This window comes from Lissotriton helveticus, chromosome 7 (assembly GCF_964261635.1).
Source record: "Lissotriton helveticus chromosome 7, aLisHel1.1, whole genome shotgun sequence".
Lineage (NCBI taxonomy): Eukaryota > Metazoa > Chordata > Amphibia > Caudata > Salamandridae > Lissotriton > Lissotriton helveticus.
In genome coordinates, this window is record NC_136068.1 from 55,439,361 (window position 1) to 55,465,213 (window position 25,853).

The window sequence follows — 25,853 nt, forward strand, 5'->3', positions numbered from 1 at the left end:
GCTTGACGGCAGTACGGGTGGCCAGGAGGACCTGTCTGGGTTCCTTCCAGCGAGGCTCCAGCGGACTTGAACGATCAAAGTTCCTCACGAGAACCATGCATCCGGGAACGATTTCATGCGGTGCCACCTCGGTATTGTCTGGAAATGCGGCAGCAACCTGTGAACGACAAGAGTTGAGGGCAGACATCAAGGAAGCTAGGTAATCTGTCAGCATATTACTTGAAACATCGGTAATACTTCGAGGTCTAGGTGTACCCCACATGTTAGGGGGGCGGCCGAATACGACCTCATACGGGGACAGACCTGATCTGGAATGTGCGACCATGCGCATATAAAATAAAGCGACTGGCAGAGCTACTATCCAGTCTACACCTTTCTCTTTACATACTTTGGCGATGCGGATTTTCAGGGTCTGATTATGTCTCTCTACGAGACCAGCTGCTTCTGGATGGCGTACACAATGGAACTTCCACTGGTACCCTAACAAAAGGGAAACATGTTTCATCAACTCAGATGAGAATGGCTGGCCGTTATCAGAATATACGACTCTAGGGAGTCCATAACGGGGGAAGAACTCACGAACCAACTGTTTGGCAGTGGTCGCGGCTGTGTAATCTGGGACTGGATATGCCTCTGTCCATCTGGACAAAGCGCATACAACTACAAGGACATACTTGAAACCTCGACATCGCTCCATCTGAATATAATCCATCTGGAGGACTTCAAAAGGGTGGTCAGGGGGCTGAAATCCACCTTGTTCCACCGGGACACTTTTACCTGGATTAAACTGGCAACATATCATACAGGTACGGACTTTCTGCTTAGCTGCAGCTCGTAAATGCTTGTTGAACCAAAGGTTCTGGATACTGTCCAACATAGCTTTTTCTCCTAAATGTGCTGGACTATGTGCGGTATTGATAATGACTTGAACCATAGAGTCGGGGAGAAACCATGTGGCTTTACCCTTCGTTACCCATCCCTGATCTGTCTGGACCCCTCCTTGTTCGGACCATTTCTTGATTTCATCGGGAGTAGCATGTAACTGGATATCTATGACATCTTGAGTAGGATCCTTAACTGTCATACATGTAGTCGGATCTGGAGCATGTGTCTGTGTCGGATTAACTGGAGTGTCTGGAGTCTGTGCTGTAAGTTTGGCTGTGCGATCTGCTAGATCGTTACCTTGGGAAATAATGTCAGTAACTTTCGTATGTGCTTTGCACTTCATGATTGCAATAGATGTCGGTAAATGTATGGCATCTAACAGAGCCTGAATAAGGAGACCATGCTGAATCTTGGTTCCATGAGAAGTCATGAAACCTCTCTCCTGCCAGAGCACTCCGAAGTCGTGTACAACTCCAAATGCGTAGCGTGAATCTGTGTAAACATTAACTTTCAGGTTCTTAGCGTGTATGCAGGCTTGTGTCAGAGCAACTAGCTCTGCTGCTTGAGCAGACAGGGTGTCGATGCGGTGTGTTTCAATAACTTCAGTGTCAGTAGTCACTGCATACGCGGCTACTAGTTCTCCTGTACTTGTTCTCATACATGAACCATCCACATAAAGTGTCAGGTCGGGATCTGGTAATGGAATATCCGTCAGGTCTTGTCTTGGCTTAGTCATAATATTAACTACTTCCACACAGTCGTGTGTGGCAGGATTCGAATTAACTGACGGTAACAGTGTAGCAGGATTTAAAACGTTGCAGCGTCTGATTTCTATGTGTGGCTGGAACAGTGTCAGTTCATAACCTGTTAAACGTGCAATTGTCAAGTGCTGAGTTTGTGTTCGGTTTAAAAGAACTTCCACGGCGTGTGGAACTTGTACTGTCAGGGAGTGTCCTAATACTATGGAATCACTTTGTCTGATAGCTAGTGCTGTGGCTGCAACTGACTTGAGGCACGCAGGCAGAGCCTGGGCTACAGGATCTAATGTGCTCGAAAAATAAGCACAAGGCTTATACTGTCCTGCTTGATCTTGTGTGAGAACAGATAATGCTGTACCTTCATGTTCAGTGACGAAAAGTGTAAAAGGCTTACTGTAGTTCGGTGTAGCTAGAACTGGAGCTTGGCATAAAGCTTTCTTTAACTCATTGAAACTAAGTGTATGTTCAGATGTCCAAGGGAGGACAGTCGATACGGCTGCCTCCTGTGTCGTTAACTGTATCAGTGGCTTAGCTAGAAATGCATACTGAGGAATCCATTGTCTACAATAAGAAGTAAGGCCGATAAAAGCACGTACCTCCTTCTGTGTCTTGGGCTGAGGAAGACTCGCTATTAACTGGATACGGTCTGGTGTCAACTGCCTACCCCACTTGGACAGTAAGTGGCCTAAGTAGATCACTTGCTGTACACAGAATTGAAGCTTCGAAGGGGACACCTTGTGCCCCATCTCGGCAAGGAAATACAAGACTGTAAGTGATGCTCGCTCGCAAGCGCGTTCAGAACGGGCTGTGATCAGTAGATCATCGACATACTGGAGCAGGGCAGTGTCAGTTGGCATGTGAATGTTGTCTAGTTGTCTCTTAAGTGCTTGACTGTAAATACTAGGACTTTCTGTGAAACCTTGAGGAGCTCGTGTGAACATATAGCTTCTTCCATTTAAACAAAATCCGAAAAGAAACTGGCTGTCTGGATGAATGGGGACACTGAAAAACGCGTTCTTGAGGTCTATGACTGTGAAAAATGACGCTTCGGAATCAATGGCTGTCAATAGGGAAGAAATATCTGGGACAACTGGGTACTGGGGAATAATACATTTATTGAGTTCTCGAAGGTCAATCACTAATCGATATACTGGGGGTGCATTTGGATCAGTACGTTTCATGACGGGAATAATCGGAGAATTACATACATTGGAGTCAGTTTCTACAACTACTCCTTGAGCCATGAGCTCGTCAATAATTTTGGATAAGGCTGCTACAGCCTCAGGTGGCAGTCTGTACTGTCTGATTCGTGGCAGGACTACACCTGGCTTGAGAGTCACACGATGGGGTGTGATTTGCATGAAGCCGACATCAGTTGGACCTTGCGCCCATAGATGCTGCGGAACATTGGACAATCTTGGATCAAAATCTCGTAACACATAGTGACCCTTGAAGTCACGTAGGAACAATCGTATTCCCTCTGGGGAGCAGCAAATAACTGCACCTAATTCTTTCAGTGTCTTAATACCTAACAGATTTTCTGGACATGACTTCGTAAGTAATAGATCAGTAGTACGGGACAATGGACCTACTTCTAGAGTAACTGGCTTTGATATCTCGTTTACAATAGGCTTTCCTGAAAATCCAAGGGAAACATTTCTAGAGCCTGAGAGCGGAGCCCCTGGAACTTCGGCGTGACTGATGGTGGTCCTACTTGCCCCTGTATCAATCAGAAACTTTCTGTCTTTCCCTAGTACCTGACTATGAACATAGGGACCTTCTTGATCTACAGGAATCTTGATGAGAGGCAAGCCTACCTCCCTCTCTAGGCTGCTTCATGAATATGGCTGATACTCTGGATACTCGGACTGTGCATACTGGTACATCTGCTGTGTAACATGCTGTGTTGCAGCAATAGGCTGCGGTGCTGTAACTGTCTGTTGTGCATTCTGTGGCTGAGAAGTCTGTGAAACTTGTTCTTGTCTAGGCGGACGTGGTCTTTCTTTAGTCTTACCAGTAGCTATATTGTGTTTCAGAACTGCACATTCGTTTATAAAATGACCTGGCTGTTTACAATAATTGCATGTCCCTTTAACGGGAGCTACAGGATGACTGGCTTGATTCGGACCCCTCTTCTGACTGTCTTGAGGAACAGATTGTGCAACTAGTACTTTCATTTTCGTGTCTTTCATACGTTTTCTCTTGTGTTCTTGCTCTTCTCTGATTCTATTCTGGTGGTACTGGAGCATCTGTAACATCTGGGACGGGGTACTAGCTTGCCACGTACTTTCGACTTTCAAAACTCGATTCTTAACTTGTGGACTTGAATTCTCGACTAGTTTGGTAACAAAAAGATGAGGGTATGACTCGCTACTCGTCTTCAAGCCACTGTTTATAATAAAACATTTCTCAAATCTAGAATAAAAATCACTAGTGTCTTCGTCTTGTTTCTGTTTACATGCTGAGATTGCATCCCAGTCTTCCTTTTTAGTGGTTAATAATCTGGGCAAAACTTGTATTAACAGTTCAGGTAATTCTTTACATTTCTCTCCAAGACCGGTACCTGGTACTCGTATCTTATCTTCGGCTTCTAGAACTGCCCAATCGATCTTTTTCTCTCCCACCTCCCAATCTTTTTCCTTGAGTTTCCCGTATACCCCTGCGGGCAACAGGACTTTTAACATTTTAATAATATCTGGATACGTATATTCTCCCATACGGAGCATGTCTTTTAATTCTCGGTGGAACCCTGCTGGATCTTTGTCGTGGCAAGGAATTAATTTCTTCATCTCTAAGAGTTCCATCTTTGTAATCGGGGTGTAAACAAACACTCGTTGCATTTCACCATCTGTTGTCCTAACTGGGTGTACTTCTCGTAACGGATTCTGTCTATCTATGTAAAACGGTTTACTTTCTGGAGGTGAGACATGAACAAAATGCGGGTTCAAAAACATACTATATTTGTGACGCTGTTCTAAAATGACACTAATTAAATTGGTACCTAAACCTTTCCATCTATACTGGAGTAACTCGTTCAGGACATCATGTAACGGACCTGGATCAGAATGTTGACCCTCATACAATGTAATGAGGTGCTGGATCATATACATACCCACCAGTCGCTGCTCGGCTGGGGGCAATTTCAGAAACATTTGTGCCACTATTTCGTCTGGAAAAGTGGTAGAATCAGTAATCCATCGGACTGCTGATCGGACTAGTTCTTGTTCATGCATAGTACTTAACTCACTATAACCGATTCGTGATTTCAGAACATGATCGGTAGCTTGAAATACTTGTTCTAGAGAACCTTGTTCTGGTGCTGGATGATGAAAAACTGACTTGTGTTCTAGGCGTAAATGGCGGTCTGGAAATCTAGATTTTCCTACATACGCTATTCTGGCGGGATTCTCGTCCTCTACCTCTTCCGTAGGAGAGTCATTCTCTTTCTCGCTTACCTGTGCTGCCTTACGTTGGTCGTGTAACCTTATTATCTCTTTACGAATTTTCTTGTACATACTCTCTATACTACTGATAGTTCTGTGCTTACCCTCGGCTATATTATCACTCCACCTTGTCAGGATTCTCATTTCAGCCGGATCTTTGGTCGGATAATCTTGTTCCCTTATTAAACAATTAATCAGAAACTTTAATATCATAAGCTGGATTTCAGCTTTCCTTTGAGACATGGCTTCGCTAATGCTTTCTGGATCATTCCCTGTACGGATGAAACGATATATTCTGTCTAGATCTTCTTTCATATCTGGTAGGGTGTCCAAATACCCGGTCACCCGTCTTACACGGATGGAATATATAACTGTACTATCATCACCTGCAACTGGATCATAGCGGCATTCAGTAAGAGCTCGTCGGATATCTGCAACGGACTTATATTTGGGCGTACGCTGTAACGCACATTCATGTAACTCGGCCAACGTTCTACGTTGGTGTGGTGGCGGGGTACCAGGAGGACCTCCTCCTGCAGCCCCTAAACTGGAATCGTCGACTGATACTCTTCGTGCTGGCAGAGTGGGAAATAGTAATATAGGCTGGACCGGGGGTACCGTAGCAGGTACTGCAAAGGGTGCCCCGGTGTCTGGAGGAACAGGAATTGCCTGATTTACAGGGACTGGCGGAACAGGATTTGCATATTCTGGGACTGTGTCGTCCAAATAGGACGAGATGAAAATATCAGCTGCGGTCGGTTTGTGACGTAGCTTGGTCGGAACTAAAGGTGGCGGAAAATTACTGGATGTCTCCGGGGTTGCTTTTGGCAAGCCCTCGGCAAGAAGAGGATACATACCCTTAATAAGGGCATGCCTCTGTCTGTCTGACTGTTCGGTTTTAACTCGTTCACCTATCTCGATTAATTCCCTTTCTTGGGCTCGTTTTAAGGATTCTCTACTTAATTCTGACTTTCTGATTTCTTTTTCGGTTCTTTTATGAGATTCTTTGCGCCATAACTCGATGGCATCTTTCTGTGACTGTCTGGCTTTCTTTTTCCATAATGCTTCTTCTACTCGCATGATGCACTCAGCATCCCACGTACCTGATACGGGCCATCTATACTTTTCTTCTAGCTGTTTGGTATACTCTACCCATAAATCTAGATATAATATGGCGCTTATGCCATGCTTCTGATACATAAAATGACCTGGACTGTCCCTAGGCGGGACAGGAACTGCTGCTTCTAGCAGACCTTTTCTGGTTTTTAACTGACGTAGTTTAGAAAATAACGGCATGACTGAACTGTAACCTAGACACAATACGTAATTACAATACACAATGAACACGATAATTACTCCACATTCATACCACGACATTAAAATACATGAAGAACATTTAGAATAACAGTTCGAACAGAATACTACCTGGAATACGGAAAACAGAATACATGAATTTTCTCGAGAACAGAACTGACTAGAACAGAAACTAGATGCACTGCTAAAACAGTACGAAACTCACCGGTCTCATAAAGAGACACGTCAGGACCCGCATCCACCGAAGTGGACACTTCGTTTTGGGATCTGTGTACCACCAAACCCCACGGACCAGAGACGATTAGATTGACCCTGTCTAGATACTACCCCAGCAACGGTACTCACCGGGCAGCAAGAACGGAAGGCCTCGGACTGGACGGGACTGCTTCGACGCCGGACGGACGAACTTCGGACTTCTGTTACGGGTGGGCCTCCGGATACCTCGGACCTTGGACTCTCGGCTTGGGCTCTGGTCGGGACTCGCCGCGTTCCTCCACCGCCTCGTCTGGATGCTGGACCGCAACCTCCGTCTCCTCCGTGGGCCTGAGGGATACTTGAAGCAGAAATATCTGCACGTGCACGGTATGGTTCCGTTACGGCTGCAGAGGATCAGGGGGCATACGTGGCTTCACCGGCGCGTGGGGAAAGGGCAAGTCCCTATTCGGGCGCCATTATGTGGTATATAAATAAATAATACCGGATCTAGGTTTTACTGGACATAGTAATAACAGATAGCTCAATAAATAAGAGTCAAGATTCGAGGTAGTAGGAGTATGCAGGTTTAATACAGCATAAAGGACAGGAACAGGACAACCTGCATGGGAATAGGATGGCAGGGCCTGACAGGGGGGCCCCGACAGCTGTCGGGCAGGATCTGGGATGAGCGCGCTAACATTTAATAACAGTACACAAGCATATATACTAAAACAGTTGCATTACAATGAATACAGTAGGCGGAGCAGTGGGTGTGGTCAATGGCAGTCGCGAAAGATAAGGGTGAAAGTGGGTGTAACAAGAGGCGTGTACATAGACATGTGATGTAAACGTAACAGAATATGTCATAAATGGGGCGGAAACATGGAGGGGGCTACCTAAGGAGCCGGAACCTCTAACCTAATGGTGCGCGCAAACTGACAATGACGTGTTACTAGGAGAAGCTGGGGGCTATGACTTCTGCACTAGGAGCAGAGACTGAAGTCTGGAGAGTCAGGGCAACATGTACCTAAGGCATATCTAGTATCTGATGTTTAGAGAACATGTTGATAGAATCCAAAAGTTATCGGGGTAAAGGCTAACAGACTCTAAGACTGGAGCATGCATTATTCTACATGTAGTGCGTGATGAAGAGTATTAAAGGACCATAAATACAGTATTTCTCTTGCATGGAGACGTAAAGGCTAGACGATGACGGAAACTATTGATGCGATTCAGTAGCTTAGGAATGCAGAGAAGGAGGGCTGGACTGATAACTAGAATCATAACATACTCTTGGCAGACTCGTAGGCAGAGCCAGGCTGAACCGGGCACTGTGAGGCAGGAAGTAAGTGAAGGGTCAGGAATACAGGTGGGGGCTGTATCGCTCCTCAGCGAGGGCTCAGGAGACAGGAGCTGAATCTGGTGTCCAGGCCCTTTTGAGGCCTAGAAACGGGGACTTTACAATGAAATAACGTGCACACTGGGAAAAATGGCAACGTAACTTTACATAGGCCTGATATTCGTAGTATTCACGAGAACTGGAAACTGGCATACTAGAGATGGACACAACTATAATTGCGTCTTTAATCGAACATGGGGAATACATATGCATATTAATCATGCACACATAACATAAGATGGAGGACACGTAGGGACACAGAACATGGCAAAATTTACTTTTCCACAGGGCTACTGTGGCCTCCAAAGCGGGGTGAATTGTACCCGACCCTTATCTTGTACATGGGCTTTGTGGAACGAAACACAATTCTACTGTTACAATAGACTGCCCGCCGAGATGTGATGGACCCTCAGCGCTGGAGGCTGCCCTGCATAGGGCAAAACAACCCCGGGCACGTGAAGCAGGAGACCAGCACAGCACACGGGGAGAGTCCACATGGCAGCGCTTAGACACCCGCACCTCTTCCCCCAGAGCCCCGTGTGGCCGGCCCTTATGCCTCCCGTGTGGTAGAGATGTTAATACCACAGCTGTGCAGGTAGGGCATACTTGCCCTAGGGCTGTGCTTCAAATGTGGCAGGAGTCTGTGCAGGCAGCGTCCCCTAGTACGCGAAATGACTTTGATTGTTGAAATGACTGTTGAATAGTGTGGTGACAGGGGTAGTAGTGCTTACCTCTCTGCAGCGCCGGAATTTAACATCATTACGCCAAAGCTTCTTTTTCTTTGCACCACTCTGCCTGGAGTTCTAATAACGTTAATATTTCCCATCCTAAAATGGCCGCTGAAGGGTAGGCACGTAGCAGGCTGGATCGTCGGCTGTTGGGGAGCTGCGCAGTGGGCCTTGTGCGGGCTCGGGTCTGCGTGTCTACCTGGTGTGTGCGGCGGAGATGGCGGATGCAGCGGAGGAGGCTGCTGCTGCATCGGCGGCTGAGCTGGGAGGCAAGCCGCTACCGCCTGTTGAAGAGGAGGTTGGGGCCAATGCTGGTGGTCAGTGGGGTCAGGTGCTGGTGAACGTGACTTTGCTCGGTTTGCTGGTGTTTGGCGCCTGGCGATTGTGGCGGCACTGGAGCGGCCGGCGGGATGGCCCAGGCGAGGGCACCGAGGGGGAGGCCCCCGCCCTACCCCGCATGAAACGCCGGGACTTTACTCTACAGCAGCTGCGGCAATACGGGGGTATGCCCTGCGGAGAGGACGACGTCGGAGGGGAAGGGTCTTCTGCCCCACCGGGAAAGCGCCGCATCCTACTGGCTGTTAACGGGAAAGTGTTCGACGTGACCAAGGGCCGCAAGTTCTACGGTCCTGGTGAGGAGGGAGAGGGCGTGGGAGGATGCTAGTTGTTAGTGCATGTGCATAATGGGTTATTTAACGGCTTGGGACAGTCATTGGTAGGATTTTGTGTACTGTAGAAGCCTGCTCCGGGTTATATGGCTGTGTGTGGGTGCAGCCACATGGTATGTTTCAGTAGCATGTGGGTTACCAATACATGGAAGGGCAAGGGAAGTGGAAAGGGGTGCCAAGGGAGTGTGCCTGAGTCTCACTACTAGACTGAAGCTAAGCCCTATCCTTTTCAGACTGGGGGGGGCGTGTTTTTTGTTGAGTGACGGATGACGTCACGGTGAGAAAGAACGCGAAAAACACGCCCCCGAATCTGGAAAAGTCAGGGCTTAAAGAGAGTGACGCCCCTCTCCTCCAATCTTGTATGTACAAAAGGAGCATATACCCGTCAACCTTGTTGGGATTGGGGTAGGTAATTTGGTATAAACAGTAGATATCCCAGCTGGTATTATTCATAGACAATTAGACATGATATGTATACAACATTATCAGAAGGAAGTGGGGAGACTCTTTCTTTGGTTTTTACATGTGTTCATGGCATCATTTTATAGGAATATAACAAAGGGGATGAAAGCAAATTAATTGACAGTTGTAACAGCAATGTAATCAAAACAATGGATGACAACCCAAATTGTACTTGGTGCTAGGTGTACGTGGGTGAAGGACACAGTAGCGGTGCAAGTGACAATGTGAACAGCGGGGTTGGCGCAAAGTGACTGGTGAAGAAATATATACAGTGATTTAGATGATGCAAAGTGATTTCAGGTGACTTGGCAGATACATTTCTATTTTTGTATTCGTGAATCACTCGTATTGGCGCACCTATGATTGCGCTGAACGGTCGACGGCGTTTCGATCCACTTGAATCGGGATCTTCTTCAGGACTGGGATGGGAGGCAGTGCTGTACAAGGGGGCAAAGAGAGAGAGGTGAGACGGGGCAGGGCGCAGTGTGCAGTATGGCCGGAGATGAGGCTAGGGAGCAGCAGGTCTGGGGAAGGAGGCAGGCCTAGGGCTGCAGAGGCAGTCTGCTGGTTGCGGGAGAAGTGAAGGCGGTGGAGACTGGAGCAAATCAAGCGGGTGTAAGAAGGCGCCTTAGTCATTTCGTAGCTCATGGCCGGGAATCTAAAGTAATTTACAACAAGGGGTGGTGATGGACAGAGTCTCTGAATTAAGCAGAGTACTCTCACCCAGTCAAGAGATCAGGGCTAGATCCAACACCGTTTTTTTAGCTCATTGCACCATCCCAGTTTCAGAACCTGGCTGTATGCAAATTAGTCTGTCCCTGGCCCAGTGCATCATGGGAACAGGGCAGACCAGACTACAAAAGCCAATTCTTACACTGGGAAGGAAACAAGCTTCCGGGGACCGGTTTCTGCCATTTCAGGCGTCTTCGGCCCGGCTTGCTTGAATCCTGATGGTGCAATGAGCAAGGGACTCACATCTGAGTATACCCTTCCACGCTTAGGGTGGACAAAATAATTTACAACAAGGGGTGGTGATGGACAGAGTCTCTGAATTAAGCAGAGTACTCTCACCCAGTCAAGAGATCAGGGCTAGATCCAACACCGTTTTTTAGCTCATTGCACCATCCCAGTTTCAGAACCTGGCTGTATGCAAATTAGTCTGTCCCTGGCCCAGTGCCTCATGGGAACAGGGCAGACCAGACTACAAAAGCCAATTCTTACACTGGGAAGGAAACAAGCTTCCGGGGACCGGTTTCTGGCATTCTGAAATGCCAGAAACCGGTCCCCGGTAGCTTGTCTCCTTTCTGGTGAAGAATTGGCTTGGTAGTTTGGTCTGCCCTGTTCCCATGATGCACTGGGCCAGGGACAGACTAATTTGCATATAGCCAGGTTCTGAGCTGGGATGGGGCAGTGAGATAAATAATGGTGATGGATCAAGCCCTGATCTTTGGACTGGGTAAGAGTGGTCTGCTTAATTCAGACACTCTGTTCATCACCACCCCCTTTTCTGTATCGTTTTTGGCCACTATAGGTGTGGCAGGGTATACTCAGACATGAGTCCCTTTCTCACTGCTCCATCAGGATTCAAGCAAGCCAGGCCGAAGAGGCTGAAATGCCAGAAACCGGTCCCCGGTAGCTTGTCTCCTTTCTGGTGAAGAATTGGCTTGGTAGTTTGGTCTGCCCTGTTCCCATGATGCACTGGGCCAGGGACAGACTAATTTGCATATAGCCAGGTTCTGAGCTGGGATGGGGCAGTGAGATAAATAATGGTGATGGATCAAGCCCTGATCTTTGGACTGGGTAAGAGTGGTCTGCTTAATTCAGACACTCTGTTCATCACCACCCCCTTTTCTGTATCGTTTTTGGCCACTATAGGTGTGGCAGGGTATACTCAGACATGAGTCCCTTTCTCACTGCTCCATCAGGATTCAAGCAAGCCGGGCCGAAGAGGCTGAAATGCCAGAAACCGGTCCACGGTAGCTTGTCTCCTTTCTGGTGAAGAATTGGCTTGGTAGTTTGGTCTGCCCTGTTCCCATGATGCACTGGGCCAGGGACAGACTAATTTGCATATAGCCAGGTTCTGAGCTGGGATGGGGCAGTGAGATAAATAATGGTGATGGATCAAGCCCTGATCTTTGGACTGGGTAAGAGTGGTCTGCTTAATTCAGACACTCTGTTCATCACCACCCCCTTTTTTTGGGAATCTAAAGTAATCACTGCTGGTATGTGGCGGCATGAGTCCAGAAGGGAAGGGACTGAAGGCCGTAGTTGGTAAACCAGCTGGGTGACCTGGGAAGGTGCGGGAGGAGAGCCGTGTCTAAAATCAATGTAGGGGCTGAGAAAAATATTGCCAGCCCAGGGGTAAGTAGCGCGTGGTGAATAATACCGTAGGCACGGGCGATGTGTCCTAGGGCGGGCGACCGTGACTAACGCTGGTAAGGAGGCTGTGGAATGGACTACAAAGGACGCGCCTGTGAGGGGACTAGTGGTGCGGGCCAAGTCTATGTAGGGGAGTAGCGAAGCAAGGGGGAGGGTGGTGCCAGGCGCTGGTGCTGCGAGGAAATGCGGCTAGTAAGCGAGGTGGAGGCTTACCGGAGGGTGCCTCCAGAGCAGCGAAGTCCAGATCGGCGCTGTCAGGAGGGGGGGGTTGGTGCCTACGATGAACCTGGAGGGTGCCTCCAGAGCAGCGAAGTCCAGGTCGGCTCTGTAAGGAGGGGGGGGGGGTTTGTAGGCTACAATGAACCTGGATGGGGCAAGGGAGAGAAGTGAATGACGGGCCGGGTAGGGATAAGCGGCAGACCCATGGAGGAGGGTGGCGTGCGGCGGACTTACCGGGGTGAAGATATAGAGGTGAGGGGTGAACCGGCAGGAGTCCGGAGGAGCGAGGGAATCCGCTGCTGGGTCCAGAGTATCGATCCGAGCGTGATCGGTACTGTCGGATTGAATCTGAGAACACAAGGGTGATTTAAGGTTAGGGGGAGGTGTGGGTGGTGAGAGAAGGGCAAGGAGGTCGGTGCAGTGAGAGCATGGAACAGGCACGTACCTCGAGGAAGACGAGCAGCGCGGCGATCAGATCATTGTGGTGTTGCCTGGGGAACACGATGGGGAACAGTAACTAAGGGGCTGATTGGGCGGTAGGAGGAGCTGCGTGACGCGCTGGGTGGGGAATGGAAGATGGCTGGCAATTGGCTGGAAGGGAGCTGGGGGAGGGAGTAAGGCCTGGTGTACGTGAGAAGGGGGTGTGATGCTAAGCTGGGTGGAATTTGCATCAATTAGAGTAGCAGCGGCCCTGAGAGAGAGTGTTAATCTAGCGATGTGTGAAGGAACCGAAGATATACAATGGCATTGAACATTACAATTATCAAACCTGTATGACACGTACTGGTTGCAATAATTAGGCAAGCGTCATTGAGAGAATAAACGCGAGCTAAGTGGAGTGCAAGGCTGGCAGGACCGGCATATGGAGAGACTGTAAAGGTGGCAAATGGACAGAGTGTCACAGGCTCATTCTAGGGATGCCAAGCATGAGGAGTGTCACAACAAAGCAAATTTGTATAGCGATGTTAGAAGGATCATGAGATACATTACAGCATAAGACAATATATATATCATTTCTCAAACCTGTATGACAGGTCAATTGTAATTAAATGGCAAGCGGAATGCATAAGCAAACGGCAAGTGAGGAAAGAGGTAATGCCTCTAGGTGACAACTGAAATAGAAGATACATGTCAGTGACAAGAGGGGAGACAGTATAGGGGTGTTATACCATGTTTATATCCTCTCCTCCAATGGCTGGCCGGCATTTATGAGGCCAGCCAATGGAGAAGAGGGGCGGGTTCAAGCCCCCATACTAAGAATCATTAAATCTCTGACCGAGACTGTGCAAGCGCAGCCTAAGGTCCTCGACCTAAAAATGGAAACGTATATGCAGCTGTAATCTTTCTCTTTATAATTTCATTAAAGGTGCATTACCTTATGCGGCTTATAGAGGGCCATTTACAACTCCACATGGAAACCTAGTAACAGCCTGTGGTACTGCACCCTTTCCTTGCTTTCTGGATTTTTTTTAATACTTATGCTACTGCTGGGATCCTTTTTGGAGAAAAAAAAATCATTTGCAACGCCAATAGCTCAAACTTTCTCTAATGCAAGACCTATTGCATTGCAAATGCTTGTTATTTAAAGGCAGCACCTGCACAAGTGGGTCCCGGTCTGGCCGATGCTGCTTTCCCGCAGCAGAAACACAACACCTTACTCAGGCCTAGAGAAGCACAGCAGTCTGGTCGCAAATTGTGATTTATGTGCACTTTCTCTACAACAAAATCTCCATTTTGTGTGTCTGAAATGGATGCACGAGAAAGGTAAAACAACAGAATACCAGTCAACAGAATACCAGTTGATGGATGGGGAAAGGCTGCAGCTTGGCACACAGCGCCAAAGGCAAACAATAAAAAAGGCAAAGAGCTTTCACAACATGTTGACATCCAGGCACACTGCTGCTGGGAGACCATTTGCATGCTGCAGTCGTTCCAGCTTCATGCAACAACAAGCAGCGATAACAAATGAAGAGCAGGGCTCAGGGCTGAAAGCGAGGCTTAGAGTGAGATGTGTTCCAAGCCTCGTGTAATAATACATGAGAGGAATGGACTCCCTGGGTGTCTGAGCTAGGGAGAGTTTAGTGTACAGCCAGGGAAAGTTAAGTAAATGATGATAATATAGGAGAAATAAGAATTCTTCAGATGCACAGGCGAAATTAGTTCCAGCAATCAAAGTCAATGAGAGGTGGATGAGAATGAATAATCAGTCCTCAGAACACTGACAGAAGGAGCACTTTAAAAAACAAGCATTAGTAAAGGAAATACAATGCTCAAACAATAAAAACAAAGGAAAATGAAAGTAACAAGTCCTTGGGCAAATAAGAAGTGAAGCTGGGATGTAAGTCCTTTTTAAGATATATCAAATACAATAGATTTTACAAGCACAGTGCAAGCACAGTGCAGGCGAAACCTTAAAACATGTAACCACCTGAGAGCAACATGCGTATTTATATATATATATATATATATATATATATATATATATATATATATATTCAAACAATGTTTAAGTCCCTTAGGAAAAAACCAATGGTCACACCTGAAAACTTGATTTCTGCTCCTTTAATGATGTAAAAACAGCGGCTTGTGGCATAATCCTAACATGTTTCGTTCCAACATGGAACTTCCTCAAAGGTAATATACAGTCCAATGCTCTCTCCCAAAGCAGGAAAAAAGCGCGACACAGCTCCGGGGACAAACCAAGCTTTATTCCTGTGAAAGCGCAAGGTAGGTGAAGTCACGAAACGCTTGGGCAGACGCGTTTCAGCCATCCATTTGGCCTCATCAGTGCCGGTTCCATGGGCTTCTCGATATTTCTGAGAATGGAGCAATGTTTTGTTGGTAACGCGACCACTCCCAGTCAGGTGGTCACTTGCTCCTCCTCCACTTCAAGATTAAAATTAGCCTTGCGTTGACCCATCTTGCAAGTGCATGCTGGTCAAGGGAGTCCGAATTAGAGGCCTCATTCAGTGATAGGCTCACCTGACATCAAGTGATGCCCCAATTTACATTGGATTCAGTTCCCCACGAGCAGCCACAAATGCCTGGAAAATGTTCAGCCTTTACGTTTGTCCCCTTATCAGGCAATCAGTGTTGCCTACTCTCTCCCCTCAGTCCCTAATGCAACAGAACCATAGGGGGGGCGCCGCGTTTGTAGTTTCATACACAATCCAAGTTTTGTTGCAGGTATAACGCGGTGCACCAGAACGAGAGGGTGTGTCGTTTACCAGCGCCTGCTTGCCGGTTAAATATATATATATATATATCTCAGAATACAAGTTTGTCTCTTTGTTTCTGAGTGCTCCTTTCAGGTGAATGATGTTTATGGTTCATCCTTCACTTCTCATCTTTCTATTTGCTTCACACATGTTCCCATCATCACATTATCTCCCTTAGAGTCCAATCTCGCCACTAATCTTGTTACGTTTCTGTCTATTCTATCCCACTTTGCACTGAAAAGCTCCATCCTTCTCTCTATTTCTCTAACTCTAATTAATTCTCTCTAGCTCTCCCTCTCTAGGCCCCCATCTCATGTTCTCCCTCTCAATCTACCACTTTTCATCTTCTCTCTCTATTCTTGCACTTCTTCATTACTTATTGTTTATGCTTTTCCATTTATCCTTTACTTTTTCATCTACATCCTTCATTTTCCATCTTTCTTTTCTGCTCCTATTTCTCTCTCTTTGGCCATTTTTTATTCCTCCCCTACTTTCTGCTTCAGGTATTTTTCTTTTTCTCTTGCAGTGCATCAGATTTGGTTTTATGTTTCATCTTCCGTTTGCTTTTTGCTTCTTTTAGAGTTATTTTCTGCCCTTCATTCTGCCCCATTCTTCCATTATTTTACTTTCCATTTCACTTTCCTTTTCTCTTTTTCATCCCCTCTTTCTTCTCTTCTCTTTCATTCGTTCCTTTATATCACTCACTATTCATTTCCTCCACCCAACCTTATTGTCCTTCTCATGTTTAGTATTTAGCTTTCTCCCGGCTTCAAAGGCCCATCCAACGGTAAGTTTTCCTGCACACATTTTCTGGGGCAAATCCACCATTCTCCAATAGTGGACCCGGACAGTGATCCGTCCTCACGCGCAGCGAGAATACACCCAGGACCCACTTTGGGGTTTGTTTTTGAAAAACATAAGAAAATGCCAACCAGGTTGGTGGAGGGAGCACTTTTGGGCATGAAAGGTCTATGTAATGCCAGCAGGGACCTCTTCATTCAGCCAGTGAGACTCCACCTGGATGTGGAGACAGCCTCCAGAATAGTGGAGGGCTCCTGCCGTCCTCTAAATTAGACCTTAAGGGGCATATTATCGAGAACGGCGTTAAAATGATCGCCGCTTTAGCGGCAGGAAACTGGGCCTAAAGCAGCGATAATGGGCTTGATAATATGCCCTTGAGAATTCCAATGGAAGCCCAGGTTCACACCAGAACATGGGCTTTTTTCATGACCTTGTTGTTGCCGATATCAATGTAGAAGGTGCCACCTGGCAATCACTTCACCTCATGCAATAGCAGGCAAAAACAATGGCAGCAGCAGAGCAAGTTTCTCTGCCAGGGACTATAAGAGCGCAGGCAACAGCAGGCAAGACACACACACACATGCACGCAAGCACAGACACCTGCACGCAAATGCACATTCATGTACGCACACTGTCCAGCAAGTAAGAAATGCAAATTCCCTCACGTAGAACAGGCTGCTTCCTCGATGCTATACACACATAGCATAGTTGAAGCAATGCCTGCTTTTCACACATAGAAAATACATAGAGGCTCATTTATGGGGTTTTGGCATAGGGCAGCTCAGCTAGTCACCTTGGTGCACTGTCCTACATCAAAGTGAAAGGGCAAAAATTTACAGTATTTTTCTAATACAGTGACTTCCTGTCTTTTCCCCCTGCACTGGTGCGTTTCGTCAGCTTAGCCCCTACGCAGGTACCCTTGCACCATGGTGCAAGAGGGCCTGTGTTGTAGGCAGGATTGTTTTTGTGCAGAGAGGGGCACCTACTTGCATGAAAACAACCAATGGAAGTGTTTCCCTTTTTCTATGTGTGCCACAGAATGCAGCACACAGAGAAAGTGGAATAAATGAGGAGAAATAAAGATATTTCTCCTTGACATGCCTACTTTGGAAGGCGTACGATTTTGACACATTCCCAAGTTTACAAGTCGTTGTAACTCTGGGAGTGCATCAAAACCCATGCTTTCAAGAGGCCACTTAAAGCCGTGTGTGGCATCACGGCATCATAAATCTGCCTCAGAGCCTTGCGTCACGCATGTACCACTTTGTATGAAGCAAACGTGACGCAAGCCTCCCATAAATATCCCCCACAGTATGGGTAGCAGCTCGAAAATCACTTTCACGTACAAAACAGGTAGAGGACGCAGGTGTGCAGGGCAAAGTCCATGACACCAAACAGGAGCACGATGCAGTTGTGCAGGGCAGAGTACATGACACCGAACAGGTGCAGGAAGCAGTCGTGCAGGGTGCAGTTCATGACACCAAACAGGTGCAGGGCACCAGCATGCAGGGCGGAGTCCATGACACCAAACAGGTGCAGGAAGCGGTTGTGCAGGGTGGGGTCCATTACATCACACAGGTGCAGGAAGCAGTTAATGGGTGGGGGCAAAGCCCATGACATTAAACAAGTGGAGGAAGCAGTTGTGCAGGGCAAAGTCCATTACACCAAACAGGTGCAAGATGCAATTGTGCAGGGCGAAGTCCATGACACTAAACAAGTGCAGGACGCAGGTGTGCAGGGCTGAGTCTATGACATTAAACAAGTGCAGGACGCAGGTGTGCAGGGCGGAGTCCATGACACTAAATAAGTGCAGGACACAGGTGTGTAGGGCGGAGTCCATGACATTAAAGAAGTGCAGGACGCAGGTGTGCAGGGCTGAGTCTATGACATTAAACAAGTGCAGGACGCAGGTGTGCAGGGCGGAGTCCATGACACTAAATAAGTGCAGGACACAGGTGTGCAGGGCGGAGTCCATGACATTAAAGAAGTGCAGGACGCAGGTGTGCAGGGCGGAGTCTATGACATTAAACAAGTGCAGGACGCAGGTGTGCAGGGCGGAGTCTATGACATTAAACAAGTGCAGGACGCAGGTGTGCAGGGCAGAGTCCATGACACTAAACAAGTGCAGGACGCAGGTGTGCAGGGCGGAGTCTATGACATTAAACAAGTGCAGGACGCAGGTGTGCAGGGCGGAGTCCATGACACTAAATAAGTGCAGGACACAGGTGTGCAGGGCGGAGTCCATGACATTAAAGAAGTGCAGGACGCAGGTGTGCAGGGCGGAGTCTATGACATTAAACAAGTGCAGGACGCAGGTGTGCAGGGCGGAGTCTATGACATTAAACAAGTGCAGGACGCAGGTGTGCAGGGCGGAGTACATGACACTGAACAGGTGCAGGGCACCAGCATGCAGGGCGGAGTCCATGACACCAAACAGGTGCAGGAAGCAGTCGTGCAGGGTGCAGTTCATGACACCAAACAGGTGCAGGGCACCAGCATGCAGGGCGGAGTCCATGACACCAAACAGGTGCAGGAAGCGGTTGTGCAGGGTGGGGTCCATTACATCACACAGGTGCAGGAAGCAGTTAATGGGGGGGGGGCAAAGCCCATGACATTAAACAAGTGGAGGAAGCAGTTGTGCAGGGCGAAGTCCATTACACCAAACAGGTGCAAGATGCAATTGTGCAGGGCGAAGTCCATGACACTAAACAAGTGCAGGACGCAGGTGTGCAGGGCTGAGTCTATGACATTAAACAAGTGCAGGGCGCAGGTGTGCAGGGCTGAGTCTATGACATTAAACAAGTGCAGGACGCAGGTGTGCAGGGCGGAGTCCATGACATTAAAGAAGTGCAGGACGCAGGTGTGCAGGGCGGAGTCTATGACATTAAACAAGTGCAGGACGCAGGTGTGCAGGGCGGAGTCCATGACACTAAATAAGTGTAGGACACAGGTGTGCAGGGCGGAGTCCATGACATTAAAGAAGTGCAGGACGCAGGTGTGCAGGGCGGAGTCTATGACATTAAACAAGTGCAGGACGCAGGTGTGCAGGGCGGAGTCTATGACATTAAACAAGTGCAGGACGCAGGTGTGCAGGGCAGAGTCCATGACACTAAACAAGTGCAGGACGCAGGTGTGCAGGGCGGAGTCTATGACATTAAACAAGTGCAGGACGCAGGTGTGCAGGGCGGAGTCCATGACACTAAATAAGTGCAGGACACAGGTGTGCAGGGCGGAGTCCATGACATTAAAGAAGTGCAGGACGCAGGTGTGCAGGGCGGAGTCTATGACATTAAACAAGTGCAGGACGCAGGTGTGCAGGGCGGAGTTCATGACACTAAATAAGTGCAGGACACAGGTGTGCAGGGCGGAGTCCATGACATTAAAGAAGTGCAGGACGCAGGTGTGCAGGGCGGAGTCTATGACATTAAACAAGTGCAGGACGCAGGTGTGCAGGGCGGAGTCTATGACATTAAACAAGTGCAGGACGCAGGTGTGCAGGGCGGAGTACATGACACTAAATAAGTGCAGGACACAGGTGTGCAGGGCGGAGTCCATGACATTAAAGAAGTGCAGGACGCAGGTGTGCACAGCAGAGCCCACAACACTAACAAGAACAGCTGGAATGGTGTAAGCCTCCACTGCACAACGCGTGGAAAGCATGGACAGCCAAATGCAAGTCTTCACCATACAATGTAGGTACAGAACAGGCTGCAGTAGAGGAGACCTATTTACAGAATAGCTACCCTCTAGGGTAGCAGCTAAATGGACACCCCTGAAGGGGCAGATGTACACAGCGGTGAAGTGCCCCACAATATATTTTACACTTTCAGCTACTCCTGTTTTTTAATACACAAACATTTTACAAACTGGTAATTTAATACAATGTTCAAAACAGTATATAGAGTGTGCTAGAAGGCAAAGTGATGCTCATTAGAAAGCACTTTTTTGATTAAGGCACCACATATGACTTAGGCCCACTTGGCAGCTTTGGGCCCATGAAGTGCCTCTGGCACATTCCTGGCCCCCTCCTTACATGTGAGAATCAAACTACAATACAAAGCACTTTTGCTCTTGGTTTGGCATCAGGTGCAGTTTTATTTTCACCATGAATGTTTATGTTTTGAGCAGAGCATCCCAGCTCTGGAAGTTTGAAGAAAACTTAGCAAACTGCAGGACTACAGAGAATACGAGTATTTTAAAGTGCAGCACTTATTTATTTTTTGTGACCATTATAATGGGAGTCTGGGCTGTGATCCAGTAACAAGGTTACAGCCAGCTCCCAGCAAGGTCTGCATGTTCTTTTCCTAAAGTGGAAGGAGCCAGTGTGAAATGGGGTATCCAGTGTCCTTACAAAGCTGAAAGATGTTGATTCACTTGCTCCTGTGCCATCAATACCCCCAAGGCATGCGCAAACCACACCACTCCAGCATTACAACAGGTGCAGCTATCTCTAGTGCAGCAGGTGCAGTAGCCCAAGGGTGTTAGAATCCCACTGCACCTCAGCTTTGTCTTTTGTTTACTACACACTTGATGGGGGCCGGAGCCTTCGTTTTGCTTGCATTTTTCGTGTGTTTCCTGCATGGACCATTGTAGTTTTCCCTATGTTAGCCTAACTGTGCACGTTAGAGGTCTCATTTCCATTTTGCACACGTCACTATATAAACATGCTTGCTTTGTGTCACATTGTACTTTCACCTGGAACCTGCATCATTTTTCGCGTTCTGCTCTTTTCCTGGGATTTAGTCTGAACACCACAGACAAGGTCAAACAACAATGTCCCTTGTTATCCGTTATGACCAGGCTCTAGCACCTGGACATAACACAAAAGTGCAGCTGTTGTTTACATGCACACATGTCTTATACATGAGTGCAGGAGCCAAAATAAACACACGTGGAATGAGAGTTCTGAGACAGGAACATCGCGTCTGCTGAGATGTAGAAAGCTCATCTGTGTATGCTAAGGTACGGGCCGACCACTAATCACAGAGATCTTTGGTGTATGATTATTTCGCTTCAGTAGCAGGGGAAGGGGGGGTTTAGGCTAGACTGTCTTACATAATGACAGTTGAAAAAAGAACAATTGATGGACAGAATGTTAATCAATGTCAATCATTCACCCCAGTACACAGATCTGGGCCTAAATCCATCATTTCTTTGCTCCCCATGCCATTCCAGTTCAAACCCAGGCATATGCAAATCAGTCTTAAACCTGCACCCAATGGGAACAGTCCATCTTGAACTGCCAGGCCAGGTCCTCCCTGAACCGGAAACAAGCATCCCGGGGCTGGTTTCGGGGTTTCATCTGTCATTAGCCAGCATAGCTTGACTCCAGTGGCATGGAGAGCACAGGACGCATATTATGTAAAGAAAGAGGCCCCCTGCTACTAGGGTAAGGGTTCCTTAAGGCAGGGCTCAGTAATTCAATGTAAAGACTTAAGGCAACAGGAATAATACAATCGCATTGTAATATGCATAATGAACAAAAACAATCTAAAGAAAGAACCAAAAATTGCTATTTTTATCAAGCAAGTACAACTTATCTTTGGTTATTAATTCAATCGACTGTATTTGTGCCACATTGTTCCTTCATGAATGTCAAAATCAGCCATTAAACTATTGTCATTATCATCAAATCACTGTCGTTATCAATGTTACCAAATTGTTTTTAATTGAATTTACCATTTTGGGGTGGAATATGAATGTTGGTATGATTGCTGATATGATTAGGATAGCATGAATAGGTTAAATTATTACTTTTGTGATCATTAATAACAGATATTTTGTACTTGCTTGATAAAAATAGTAATTGTTTGTTCTTTCTTTAAATTGTTTTTGTTCATTATGCATATTACAATGCGATTGCATTATTCCTGTTGCCTTAAGTCTTTACATGGAGCACAGGAACCCATGACTGGACATACTCGTCCCACTCAGGGTGACAAATGCAAAAAGAACAATTGATGGACAGAATGTTGAAGAATGTCAAACATTCACCCCAGGACAGAGATCCAGGCCTAAATCCATGTTTTTTGTTCTCCCCATGCCATTCCAGTTTAAAGTCAGATATATGCAAATGAGTCTTGACACTGCCCCCCATGGGAACAGTCCAGCCCGAACTGCCAGGCCAGGTCCTCCCTAGGCCGGAAACAAGCATCCTGGGACTGGTTTCAGGGTTTCACCCCTCATCAGCCAGGCTAGCTTGACTCCAAATGGATGGGGAGCACGGGACCCGGGTTTGGGCATACCCGTATAACTTAGGGTGAAAAGTGCCAGGCAAACAAATGATGGACAGAATGCTGAATAAATCATACATTCATCCCCAGTCAAAGAGGGTTGTGTTACATCCATTGTTCTTTTGGTCACCAAAAAACATACACAATAGTCACACAAGCCTTAAATATATTTAAATAGATAATTTATTAATTTCTGAAGTTTTCTATATTCTTTATTACAATATTAAATGTGGAAAAAACTAAAACATCAAGGAGCAACAACAAAACAATATAAAATTAAATCCAAAAATATCTAACATAACATTTATTAATTACAATTCCTAAACCATTAGAAAACGAATTTTGTTTTGGAGATAATAGTTGCTAATGTAAGTCCAAGACAAGAACCATTGGTGGAAATGCATACATTTTGGAGAGTAATATTTACTATTCTAACTCAAGGCCCACAAACATTGGGGAAAGTCTATGCATCTGATGTTCTATTCTTACTCCAGTTCCACAAACACTGTAGAATATGCCTACATTTGGTTAGTCTTACAAGTTAAAAGTACAATTAAATCAGAACCCCAACTATATTTTTAGTTTTAGTTTTATGTATACATATGTATTAAATAAATAATCTGCAAATAATATATGAAGTACAAATTAGCCTAAACATTGTAAATAAATATGTCAAAAATAACATTAAAATAATAATGCGCTGTTGCCATTTCAGCAGCCTAGTGCAAATGCAGGCACCCTTGTAACATGATGCAAGGGTGCCTGTGTTGTCGGCAGGATTGTTTTTGTGGAGGAAGGGGGACCTTCTTGCACAGAAACAATCTAAGAGGCCTTTTCCTCTTTCTATGTTTGCTACATAGAAGAGGAAAAAACAAGGAGAATTAAAGATGTTCCACCGCTTTACGCCTCACCTCAGGATGTGTAAGATTTTGGCGCATCTCCAGGTATACATGTTCTACTAAATCTGTGGAAATGTCAAAATCCATGGGTGTTGTGTGAGAAAACCCACTGCAACGCCCATGGAACGCCTCCCGCGATTTGCACTGCCTTGCCTTACTCAACATCTCTGAGGCCATTCATTGCCACACTTAGGGGGTCATTAGGATGACGGGCAGACTTAGTCCGCCCACCATCCTATTGGGACTCAGGACCGCCCGCCATAAGGGCGGGGGATCCCGTGGGTGGTATTAGGATGCGGCCGCCACAGTGGCAGCTGCATCCTGCATTTATAACATTGCGGCGGGCGGTGCTCTCTGCACCGCCCGCCACAATGCCATAAATGCATGTATGCATTTGCATACACAATGCGGCAGGCACCGCGCCACCGGTACCCCCCCATGTGCACCCCCCACCCCTCCTTCACTTTGGGGGCCCACAGGGGGCCCCCAAAGTGAAGACCGCATGCCTGTGCCACGGAAAGGCATTGAAAAATGCCCATCATAATATGGCTGGCGGTGTCTGATAGACACCGCCACCATATTATTCCTTTTCCGCCCTGTCCGCCGAGGTCCACCCCGCTATACTAATATGGCGGGGGGGAAAACGAGTGTGGATGTCGGGTGGATTGCCCCCGCCAGGCTGGCAGTGGCTACCGCCAGCCTGGCGGGGGCAATCCGCCTGACATCATAATGGGCCCCTTAGTGTGGCCTCATAGAGATAAAATTTTAGTTTGCGCCGCCGAAGAGTCACGACCAGTGACACTCCAGTGCTGCAAGGGGCTCCTAAATATGCCCCTAAATATCTGCCATTACCTTGTGTTAGAGATGCTGTTTGATGACTATTGCCCCCTTCATTCAATTTTTGATTTTTACTCATATGCCTCCAACAGTGTTTCCAAAGTTTGAGGTCATCGTCACGCTTCCTCAGGTCATCACCCTGGACGATGACAGTTTCCACTTCGGAGTCTGTGGCAGGTGAGTGTGAATGGGCACGGGTTGAATTTTATGTGGCGCTCAGAATAATAAACAGAATGACTAGTGAGGGATGAATATCCAGTGTTTTGGGGAGAGGAGTTGGCCTAATGGCTAGGGCGGTCGACCTCGAATCTGGGGAACTGGGTTCGAGTCTCAGCAACGTCGCTCAACATCCTGTGATTCTGGGCAAATCACTTAATCTCCCCTTGCCTGAATGTGTCCAGAATGTGTCCTCATGTAACGCAACTAGTACTATGTAATGCGCTCTGATACCCATTCGGGTCAAGTTTGCGCTATATAAAACTCTGTAAAAAAAAAAAGTACTCAACCTAAGTATGGCACTGGTGGAGGTTCTGAGTAGAGAAAAGACACATGGGGCAGCAGTGCCTGTTGTCTTGAAGGAAGCGGAAAAAGTGAAGCAATAAAAACACCAGTAACCCACCACAGTATGTTACCAAGTTAGAAGTGACTCCCAGTGAAGAACAATAGTATGGCACTCAAGGAGATTCCAGAGAGACTTTAAGTCTTCTTGGCCATTAAAAGTCACTGTAGATTCAGTTTATCTTTTTTGGACATGAAACAAAATATTATCCAATGCATAAAACTTTGGAAGTCTTTTAACTTTTTTGGAAGCCTACATATTTAGATGCCTAAGCTGTTGGGACTGAATGGCTCTAACTGGAAAAATAACCTAGAAATCATTGGATGAGTGATGTTATTTTATGTTTTCAGTTCATAGAACAACAGAAAAACAGTAGGCTAAGCAGCCAGTGTAATTTCAAGAACTTCCAAAACACAGCAAGGCTGGAGACACAAAGCAAGGCCCACCTCTGAGAGACCCCCATGCTACATCCAACCTTCATTCCTCTTCCCTTCCATGGCAGGTATAACCACAGGAGGCCAGTCTCAGGCTTTGTCAGTGCCACTTTGTGCCTGAAGGCTGCCAGCTACTACTGGCAGGAAGAGAGACCCGCTGACACCTGCCAGGAGTTCCAAGGCCAGGTGAGAGTTTACTTGTTGGGAGGAGAAGGGGCTGATGGAGGGATCTGTTGGGGATGCGTAACAATCCGTGGACGACATAATGCCATCCATGGGAAACATTGTGATGTTATGTTAATTTATGCTATGGTATGGTATGTTATGTCATTTTATCTTATGGCGTTATGTTTTGCTATGTCATGTTACATGTTTTTAGCTTGTACATTGACAATGTATATATTTTCAGAGGTCCTGAATGT

The 25,853-nt window shown here is 46.9% G+C and overlaps 1 protein-coding gene across 1 annotated transcript in view; it reads left to right on the top strand.

The window, feature by feature from the left end:
- LOC144768023 (alpha-2-macroglobulin-like protein 1) overlaps nt 1-25,853 on the top strand; it is a 304,226-nt gene that overhangs the window by 63,410 nt on the left and 214,963 nt on the right. The window contains exons 7-8 of the mRNA XM_078651421.1: nt 24,531-24,615; nt 25,500-25,617. Coding sequence (XP_078507547.1) covers nt 24,531-24,615; nt 25,500-25,617 — 203 coding nt within the window. The remainder of the gene's footprint in view (nt 1-24,530; nt 24,616-25,499; nt 25,618-25,853) is intronic.